Source organism: Triticum urartu, chromosome 2, assembly GCF_003073215.2.
Source record: "Triticum urartu cultivar G1812 chromosome 2, Tu2.1, whole genome shotgun sequence".
In the NCBI taxonomy this organism is placed as follows: Eukaryota; Viridiplantae; Streptophyta; class Magnoliopsida; order Poales; family Poaceae; genus Triticum; species Triticum urartu.
In genome coordinates, this window is record NC_053023.1 from 5,462,669 (window position 1) to 5,473,653 (window position 10,985).

Below are 10,985 nucleotides of genomic sequence, written 5' to 3' on the forward strand. Positions count from 1 at the left end.
CGTCAGACCCTACTCTTTGGTCTTAGTGGAGCGTAACTATACCCCACTCTGGCAACAGAGTGCATGCATATGTTGTTTTTTTTTTGAGACGAGTGCATGCATGTGGTCGCAACGGTATAATAATATGCCCACTTGTATCTCGAAGCATTGGCCAGCCCAAGCATAAATACCCTGCAGATTAATCCAAACAGAGAACTTCAATTGTGAGACTCAGGCTTTAGACAAACAAAGCAGTGGGTTGGGGACGAGCTACCCCGCTAGCAATGGACACAGCAGCAGTGGCTGCCGAGGGGGAGGAGGAGAGCCTGGGGCAGCAAGAGAAGGTGTCCTTCATGGGGATGTTCCGGTACGCCGACGGCACGGACCTGCTGCTGATGCTGGTCGGCACGGTGGCCGCGCTGGCCAACGGTCTGTCGCAGCCCCTCATGACAATCGTCTTCGGCGCCACCATCAACGCCTTTGGCGACGCCACCGACGGTGACGTCCTTCAGCGCGTCAACAAAGTAAGCCCCATCCGGTCTCAACTTCCATGGCGGGCGCTTACTGATATCTGTTATACCTTTTGCAACCACGTCTGTGTGTATTGCTACGTCCATTCGTAAATACTAGATTCTATCCTAGATTATGTTCAGTCCTACTCCCTCCGTTCGCAAATATAAGATGTTCAACTTTTTCTATATTGATGTATATAGAGTTATAGACACATTTTAGGTGTGTTTGTTTACTCATTTAGGTTGTATGTGTTCTATACTAAAATATCCAAAACATCTTATATATATTTGTGAACGGAGGAAGTATTTCTCCAATTTTGACTCGTATTATACTAACGCAACTGCAGTTGGGGTTTTGTGATGTATGTGTGTGGTGTGTTGGGAGGAGAGGGGGGGGGGGGGGTTGATCTAAACTTATACCAAAGCCTAACAGGCCTACTAAGTGGGAACCTTTTCCACATGGGCTGTCAGTTCCAACCGTGTATGATATGTTGTTGTCACCCGGATCCATTTTGCGATGTAGGTGTATTTGTGATTGAAATAAACAATAATTTCTGCCTTACCATTAATGGCCTTTTGAAACCATGTGGCAGTTAGCTGTCTTAAACGGCCTATTCTATGCCCGTGCACCATCTGAAGCTAATATTCTTATATTATCATGAACCCATTTTGGTAATATCATAATTTTGTTAATTCTCATTGGGATATATCTATGTGACAAATGATGATCAAAATTACATATTGGATACCATACCATATTCAAACCCCTATCTATTTAGGATGAAAGAGACCACATGAATATCCAAAATGTCATCTATTTACAAGCACATGGAGTACATAAAGCATGATACATATGCCATGTAAAAGCAAACCATCTTGAGGTTAATTTGGTGGACTCCCTGGTACTCCACAATCGCTGCTCTTGAAAATGCAGTTTTTTCCAAGTCTCACGGAAGCAAATCCGTGCCTCCACGAGAAGTAAATCCGCGCCTCTTGCGTAAAAAGAAGAAAACGTGGAAGCAAATCCGTGCCTTCCGCAGAAGTAAAAAAACAGAAAACACATTTTTTTTCCTTTTCGAGAGGCAGGACCGTGCCTCTCGCAGAAGGAAAAATGCATTTTTCTTGCGCAATCTTTTTTCAAAATTTATTTTTATCCAAAATCTAAGAAAAATAAGGGAAAACCGAAAAGCCAAAAAATAAATAAAAAATCATCTAAAAGCTGAAGACACGTACAGGGAAATAAATAAAAAACAAAATTCATAAGGAGTGCCCCGAGCATGACACGTGGCAATGGCTGAAGTGGTGCGCTCACTGCGCACCAAAGTGACCCTTGCGGGGGCTCCTCAAAACACTTTGGGCAGGGTTTGAAGTGGGACAACCCAGTCGCGTTAGTTCATTAACTAGCGTTTGTTCGTAAGTTTCGTCCATTTATATTTTGAAATATTCTGTAACCATTTATTGCCAAAAAAATTACTTCATATTTTAAATCTATTCATCACACACCTAAAAATCTTAATACAGTGCAAAAAAGACTTTGCAACTTTTGAAAAATGTTCACGCCTTTCAAAAAACAATTCATGATATTAAACAAATGCTTCATAATGTAAAAAAATGGTTGCCTAATGGAAAGAAATGGTTTGTACCATCCAAAAATGGTATGTGAAATTTAAGAAAAATGTTCGCGTGTTTGAAAAGTATGTTCGTTATATTTTGAAAAATGGTTAGACAATGTAAAAAATGTTTTAATATTTTTCTTCAAATGTTTCGCACTGTTCAGAAAAATATTACACATGTAAGATCACATTCTTGAAAGTAAAAAGATGTTTCATACCATTCAAAAAATATATTCAACGCGTATTCGATAAAATGTTCAAGTGTGTAATTTAAAAATGTTCATCATGTATTTGGAAAATGTTCAACGTGTATCAAAAAATGGTCCGCGTTAAAATGTGCATTTAAAAAGATGTCAAGTATTTGAAAAAATAGTGAGAGAGGGTAGCGGTTTTGGGAAGCTTTAGGAAGGTTTGGGTTGTTCTTTTTCTGTTTCTCTATGTTTTCTTTTATTAGTTTTCTGCATTTTTCTTTATGGATTTCATCGGGATATTTTTGGTTTTTAAAATTTTGCTTTCCTTTTTGTTTTCTTTCTTTGCAATAAAATATTTATAATTTTTATAGATAGCAAATGACAAGAGGTGCCCACTCATCGGTGTCACAAATAGAAGCCCCTGTTAATGTGAGCACATCAATACACTACTATACTAAATGTGTCTGCAACATATTTCCTTTGCTAAAAATTGATAATGTATTAGAAAGCGTCCACCCAATGTTATCTTACTTTGACATGCAGTATGTGTAGAAAATACAGATTGGTCGGTGAAAATTGTCTAATTATATTCATCAAATTCTCTTATAGATATTATAATTTTATTATTTTTTATTATACTCATACAAAAGAAATGATTAAAAACTCCATATTACAATTTTTGCATGTAAAATGTTTAGCTAATTTTGAATAGCAGAAGTACTATCTTATCCAACATACCACTTGCCAACGTAGACATATCAACAATAGTCCTGCTCATATCCTTCTAAATACATATCAATTTGGAAAACTTATCTACTGTCAGGTACAATTGAACATTTGGTTTTTTTGTTCAAATTTTAATTCTATGAAATAGTATGCTATTCATGTAGCACTGTAACCTCGTGCCATACCACTTATAGACGGTAAATCAACTCACGAATCGAACTATAGTTTTTGCATATCTAAAAAAAACTTTTCTTGCAGGCTTATTTAGCAAAACTTAAAGACCATATATGGGGTTGGAGTATATTTCATTTTTACACTTCCCCATTCTAGATGTCACAATAGACTGCCCCCGCGTGTCACAAGCCAATCCACTATTCTCTTAAAATAAAGAGAATACTCCCTCTGTACATTTTAGTGACCTAGTGACCTAAAACGTCCTTATAAAGTTTACAAAGGGAGTATTATAATGCCGATCCTTCAAATTGGTACTCCCTTCATTCCAAAATATAGTGCGCCCGCGCTTCCCGAGGTCCACCTTTGACCATAAATTTAACCAACGAGACCGACTGCCGCGGGAGAAAAAAATTGTATAATCAAAAACTTCTTTCGAATACGAATTCACTGATATAACTTTTGTTCCCGCCGCAATCGGTCTTGGTAGTTAAATTTACGGTCAAAGTTGAAGCACGAGGATAGAGGAAGCACTACATTGTGGAATGGAGGGAGTATGTGAGGTCGGTGGTCCATCAACTCATAAAAGGCGAAATTGACATGCCAAAATTTTAAAGTAATATGAGGACACAATGAAGAGATTGCCAATACCTAGCTTAGCTGTCACTTGTCCGCTTCACCATCTTAGGGATGGCGACGATTCATACCATCCCCCTTACAAATGGATTGCATTTTCCTTGCATTATCAGTTTACCATCAGGACCTGGATTAAAATAAGTGACTGTTGCTTCATCAATTTTGTCCATGATTCCAGCTGAAGAAAAACACCTACAATATCTTGTAAGAAATACACCAACTGATCCACACGAACACAATTGTGTGCTCTAGCATTCTACACGGATATAAAATTAGGAAATCGAATTTCTTAATTTCATCGACAAGTTACCTCAACGAGTGGTATTTATTTGTAGTCCAAGACACTTGTATATATATTAGTATACATGTCTACAAGATCTACACATATGTGTGATCATCATGGATTGATCGTAATTCGGTCTACCATTTGGAAGAATTTCTAGCAAGCTGGAAGCTCTTTAACCACATATCATCACGTATCTACATAAATAGTTAAGATTTATTTCTTTGCACATATACATGGTTGTAAGATGGAAAACACAGGAAAACATTGTTCACTTCATTGCCATTTCTTTTTATGCAGGTGGTTCTGCAGTTTGTCTACTTGGGTATCGCAACAGCAGTCGTCTCCTTTCTCCGTGAGCATGATCACACTTCGTCCGCCTAATCATATGTTTTTCCGTCACCTGCCATGACACTAGCCAGCTGTTGGCCATGTTTGAAAAGATGGCAGTAATACACATGCATGCTAGTGATTTAAATTTGCAAGTTAGTAACGTCATCCCGCAAATTCTAGTTTGTGTTGCTAAAGTTCTTATCCAAAATAGATAGAAAAACCATTGAATATAAGATAAATAATGTTCACATGTTTTGTGTTTCACTAGAAGAAGATAGATGAAATTACATTAGCAATCACGACGGCAATTTTTTGCTTATGTAATGCATTCAATAGAAAATAATTGATCATATATAAACCATATGTCTAGTGTTTATCATGTCAAGGTGGGATAACTGTCAAGCCAACTTGTCGTCTATGCAGAGGTGTCATGTTGGACACTTACCGGCGAAAGGCAGGCGACACACATTCGCTCTCTATACCTCAGATCTGTCTTGAGACAAGATATATCATTCTTTGATGTAGAAATGACAACTGGGCAGATAGTTTCAAGAATGTCTGGTGATACTGTCCTAGTTCAAGATGCTATTGGTGAGAAGGTAAGGACTTTCTCCAAGTCTAGTGACCAGCAGATAAGAAAAAAGCAAAAATTGTATTCATTATAACTCATATTTAAATTAACGTAGACATGCACTCTAAAACTCTTCAGGTTGGCAAGTTCCAACAACTTGTGGGTACTTTCGTTGGTGGTTTCATTGTAGGTTTTGTGAAAGGATGGCTTCTATCTCTTGTCATGTTGGCATGCATACCTCTAGTTGTAATTACTGGAGCAGTAGTTGCAAAATTGCTGTTCACAATCTCTAGCAGGGGTCAAGCATCATACAGTAATGCGGGGAATGTTGTCGAACAGACAATTAGCGCCATGAGAACAGTAAGTTCAATTCACAAAACGAGTTATGAACAATGGCTATTATAAATGAATGTATGTGCACTCTCTAATTTATGATGTGGTCATATATGCAAATAGGTCGTTTCTTTCAATGGGGAGAAGAAGGAAATCACAACGTACAATAAACTAATACATAAATCATACAAAAGTGCTGTTGAGGAAGGACTTGCTAATGGCTTTGGCATGGGTTCTGTTTTCTTTGTACTCTTCTCTAGCTATGGTTTAGCCATATGGTACGGTGGAAAGTTGGCTCTTACAAAAGGATACACAGGAGGACAAACCATCACAGTCTTATTGGCTATGATGATTGGGGCAGGGTCAGTCTTTACTCTTACCTTGAACTAGAATTCATATGTTCAATATCATATTGCTAAATGTGATAATTATCACCCATTTGAGGCAGGTGTTTAGGTAATGCAGCACCGTGTATGACTGCCTTTGTAGAAGGACAATCAGCAGCACACAGATTATTCACAACAATCAGGAGGAAACCACAAATTGATCCCGATGACAATATCGGTAAGCAATTAGAAGATATGAGGGGTGAAGTTGAGCTGAAGGATGTGTATTTTAGCTACCCAGCAAGGCCCGAGCAGCTGATATTTGATGGATTCTCACTACATGTGCCTAGTGGCACTACAATGGCTATAGTTGGGGAGAGTGGGAGTGGCAAGTCAACTGTGGTTACTCTTGTAGAAAGATTTTATGATCCACATGATGGTGAGGTTTTGATTGACGGGATCAATATCAAGAGTTTAAATCTTGATTCAGTGAGAGGGAAAATTGGTCTTGTTAGCCAAGAGCCCGTGCTATTTATGACCTCAATTAAAGATAACATAACATATGGCAAAGAGGACGCGACAATTGAGGAGATCAAGAGAGCCGCTGAGCTAGCAAATGCAACGATTTTCATCGACAAGTTGCCCAATGTGCGTTAAAAACATTGTGCAATTAATTTTTTTCCAGCTCGAACTAAGTGCTAATATGTACTTTATCTCCTTCTAGGGTTATGACACAATGGTTGGCCAACGTGGTGCTCAACTTTCAGGGGGGCAAAAGCAAAGGATTGCAATTGCGAGAGCAATCATTAAAAACCCCAAAATACTTTTGTTAGATGAAGCTACCAGCGCATTAGACGTGGAGTCGGAGAGGATAGTTCAGGAGGCACTAGATAGGATCATGGTGGACAGAACTACGCTTGTGGTTGCACATCGTCTCACTACTGTGAGGAATGCTGATTGCATATCAGTTGTTCAACACGGAAAGATAGTTGAACAAGGTCAGTATTTCATTTCTATCACTTTTTTTATCAAAAACCTATTTTCACATCTTAATTAGATGTTTCAGTTTCTAACTATTGTGAGGAATGCACTTTTTATATAGGTTCCCATGATGAATTGGTGCTAAACTTAGATGGTGCGTACTCTCAACTTGTTCTGCTACAAGAAAGTCACGAAGAGAAGAAAATAGACCACCGATTGTCTACTCCAAGGTCTAAAAGTAAAAGCTTGTCAATGAAGCGGTCAATTAGTGGTTCAGTAGGCAATAGTAGTGGGCACTCTTTCACACTCCCCTTTGGGTTTCCTAGTGCAATGGAATTGCCCGGAGGAAATGAAACACATGGGGAGAATCAGGAAGAGCAGAGTGGTGATGGTGAGGTCTCAAAGAAAGCTCCTATGGTACGTCTAGCTCTTCTTAACAAGCCAGAGGTACCTTTTCTTCTGTTAGGATCCCTGGCTGCAGCAGTCCATGGAGTGTTTTTCCCGGTGTTCGGTTTAATACTTTCGGGTGCCATTAAAGCTTTCTATGAGCCACCAGATAAACTCAAAAAGGATACTAGCTTTTGGGGTCTGATGTGTGTGTTAATGGGCATCATATCGATAATTGCAATACCAGCAGAGTTCTTCTTGTTTGGATTAGCTGGTGGGAAGCTTATAGAGCGCATCCGAGCTTTGTCATTTCAAAGCATTGTGCACCAAGAAGTCGCTTGGTTTGATGACCCTAGGAATTCCAGGTGTGTTGCATCTTTTCTCTTGGTTTCTTCTTCTTATTCTATATATTTTGAACTTTACTTTGAGGTACTTTAAATAATTGCCAAATTATGTCTTACAGCGGAGCACTTGGTGCAAGACTGTCAATTGATGCTTCGAATGTTCGACGTTTAGTGGGAGATAACTTGTCTTTAATGGTTCAGATTATCTCAACACTAGTCACGGGAGTTGTCATTGCTATGATTGCTGACTGGAAACTTGCATTTATTATCATATGTGTGATTCCACTTGTTGGTATTCAAGGTTATGCCAATGTGAAGTTCTTGAATGGTTTCAGTCAAGACGCTAAGGTAATTCATTAAAGAAAGTTATTGGGATGTTCCTCAAGTTATAAGACATTTTGAGAATAAACCTAAAACTAGATGTTACACCCTATAGTTAGATTAATTTTTTGGACATAGGCCTTTACAAAATAGAATTTGCCACTAATTTCACCACAATAGGCATAAAAAACGAAGAAAACTATACATTGTGGAAGTTCCTTGTGAGACAAATTTATCCAAATCATTTAGATAAATATAAATTTAAAGATATTAGTTGCCATTGTTCCAAAACTTGTTGATAATTACTATCTCCGAAAAGACACCTTTTGGGGATCCAAAGGGAGTAATGAAGCAGTGCATGCATAGCTTCCACTGTCAAGCTAGAACTACCAGCTCATTACCCGTGCTATTCTATGGATTATTTTTGGTCAAGGTTCATATATCTCATACGCTATTGTGCACATCTGACTTCCTTCTTGGTCAGTGTCACGACTCATTGTTCTTGCTCTCCTTAAAATATTGCACCATGTCAGCAACTCCATAGTCACACCTTATCTTTGTTCTCACATGTGCCATGATACATATTCACTATAAATTTTGAAGGAGGTGGTGAACTTAGTTTTTTATGTGGGGAGCTTTGTTGTCATTAATTATTTGTTCAAGATTTGTATCAAGGTGAAAGAGGAAAGTGGAATGGGTGGATGAACCACGGCAGATCCATTTATACAACATTAAAGATTAAAAATAATCTGTTTAAGTTTACAAAATGCGTTTTTTACTTTGTCAAGCATCGTAATAATCAACACTTTAGATAATTATTTTTCATTTTATAAACACTTTTTTAGTTTCTGATAATGGATTTCTCAATCTCCAGATGATGCATGAAGATGCGAGTCAAGTGGCCACAGATGCAGTTAGTAGTATAAGGACTGTAGCTTCTTTTTGTTCTGAAAAAAGAATTACCAGAATATATGAGCAGAAATGTGAAGCCTCAAAGAATCAAGGATTCAAAACAGGAATAGTCGGGGGCATTGGATTTGGTTTTTCATTCCTGATGTTGTACCTTACATACAGTCTTTGTTTCTATGTTGGAGGGCAATTCGTGCGCCATGGCAAATCAAATTTTGGTGATGTTTTTGAGGTACACATATGCACTATTTCAGCAGTGAAGTTTCTGGTTGAGGATTCTTTTCTTAGTATTTTATTTTTGTATTCTTAACCCTCCATGATTAACCACCGTCACAAATTTCACGAGGTCATTTCACATAGTAAGTCATATATGCTTTGAAGGTTTTTTTCGCACTGGTGTTAGCAACTATGGGAATATCTCAAACAAGTGCAATGGCATCCGATTCAAAAAAAGCAAAGGATTCAGCTATCTCCATATTTGCTTTGCTGGACCGGAAGTCTGAAATCGACTCGAGTAGCAATGAGGGTTTGACTTTAGATGAGGTCAAGGGCGACATCAATTTTCGACATGTCAGCTTCAACTACCCAACACGCCCAGATGTTGTAATCTTTAACAACTTTACTCTGCACATTCCCCATGGAAAGGTTTGCCTACTTCTCATATACTCATCGCATTGTTATGTTTACTACAATCATGCAGTTAGTAGCTTACTTTTGTTATGGTCCTATAGACTATTGCACTCGTTGGAGAGAGTGGTTGTGGCAAGTCAACAGTAATAGCACTGCTGGAGAGATTCTACAATCCGGATTCAGGAACCATTTTATTGGATGGAGTGGAAATCAATAGCTTAAACACCAACTGGTTGAGGAAGCAAACTGGACTGGTGAGCCAAGAGCCTGTACTGTTCAATGACACAATTCGTGCCAACATAGCCTATGGAAAGGACGGGGAAGTCAGTGAGGAGGAGCTCATTGCAGCGGCGAAGGCATCCAATGCGCACGAGTTCATATCAAGCCTTCCTCAAGGATATGAAACCTCTGTTGGGGAGAGAGGGATACAACTATCTGGTGGCCAGAAGCAGCGGGTGGCTATCGCAAGGGCCATACTGAAAGACCCGAAGATACTGCTGCTCGACGAGGCGACCAGCGCCTTGGATGCTGAATCTGAGCGGATCGTGCAGCATGCCTTGGATCATGTGATGATCGGCAGGACCACGGTTGCCGTGGCGCACCGCCTCTCGACGATCAAAGGCGCCGATATCATTGCAGTCCTCAAGGATGGCGTGATTGTGGAGAAAGGGGGACACGAGTCCCTGATGAACATCAAAGATGGAGTGTACGCTTCACTAGTTGAACTTCGTTCGGCTCACCATGAAAATGCCTAGGATGAGCATGGTCATTTCCTATCTGTACACACGTGGTACACCGCGCCCAGTTTGCTGTATCTAGCTGTCTAAGTCTATTTGATGTAAGGTTGCTCGCATTTACAAGGAGAGATTCTGCTTCTGCTTTAGATTTTGATTCTGGTTCTCAAACGTACATTTCCTGCTATGTGTAGAGCAGTGTAGTTTTGTGCTGTAATACTTATATAAATAATTAAAGATCGCCCCTTCAGGAGTTATTGTGTGGAGATGTCTGTAGCTCTTGTTTTTCTGGCTAAAATCTATCTACAGTTGAGGAATTGATCTTACATACAGTGCAAGCAAATGCGTAAGGAAATGTCAGGAATCAATACTTGCCAGCGAACCAGCAGTGAGCAATGTCACGATATCTAAGAGGATTCAGAGGCTCGGTGACTCCCAACAGCCGCCGGTATGGAGGTGTGCTCGGCCCCCGACGCTGTGGCCGGCCGGTGTCCGGGAAACCGTTGACCACAAATTTTTCTTTAGGTAAAACCAAGTTTTATTCAGTAAAAACCACAGTGTGTGGGATATAACTCTGGTCATGGGTGACATCTCATGCCTAATGAGAGTGCGAACTTGGCTAATCTATGTGCTTCAACATTAACGGCACGGCCTTCAAAAGTAAAAATACAATTAAAGGAAATAGCTACACTATTGATCTCGGTGATGATGGGGCCATTAGTGCCCCGGCCCCAGTTGTTGATAGCTCCAACTACCCACTTAGAATCTGATGCAACAACTAGATTGTGGATGTTAAGACCTTGTGCCAACGCGAGCGCCTCCCTGCATGCTATGGTTTCCAGAATATCAGGGTCATCAACTCCCCCGATGACAAGGGCTGAGCTACCAAAAAAGTTGCCACTGCATCTCTGCATACAGCAGCCACAGAGGCCCCAAGTCCCTTGCGACAAGCAACATCGACATGATTTTTTGCATAGCCTTGTGGCGGTGCTTTTGGGCGTTGGG

At 39.7% G+C, this 10,985-nt stretch overlaps 1 protein-coding gene across 1 annotated transcript; it reads left to right on the forward strand.

Moving 5' to 3' along the window:
• Positions 1-210: 210 nt before the first annotated feature.
• Positions 211-10,230, forward strand: LOC125534993 (ABC transporter B family member 4-like). The gene is made up of 12 exons (XM_048698053.1): positions 211-503; positions 4,412-4,466; positions 4,868-5,043; positions 5,154-5,375; positions 5,472-5,710; positions 5,797-6,322; positions 6,399-6,672; positions 6,777-7,407; positions 7,506-7,734; positions 8,582-8,848; positions 8,998-9,261; positions 9,348-10,230. The coding sequence occupies exons 1-12, from the start codon at positions 264-266 to the stop codon at positions 9,999-10,001; spliced, it is 3,777 nt and encodes a 1,258-aa protein (XP_048554010.1). The 5' UTR covers positions 211-263; the 3' UTR covers positions 10,002-10,230.
• The last annotated feature ends 755 nt before the right edge of the window (positions 10,231-10,985 follow it).

Coding starts and splice junctions, on each gene's coding strand:
- LOC125534993 (XM_048698053.1), top strand. CDS start 264: ATGGACACAGCAGCAGTGGCTGCCGAGGGGGAGGAGGAGAGCCTGGGG. Junction 5,044..5,153: donor AAGATGCTATTGGTGAGAAG/GTAAGGACTTTC, acceptor AAAACTCTTCAG/GTTGGCAAGTTCCAACAACT. Junction 6,673..6,776: donor CGGAAAGATAGTTGAACAAG/GTCAGTATTTCA, acceptor CTTTTTATATAG/GTTCCCATGATGAATTGGTG.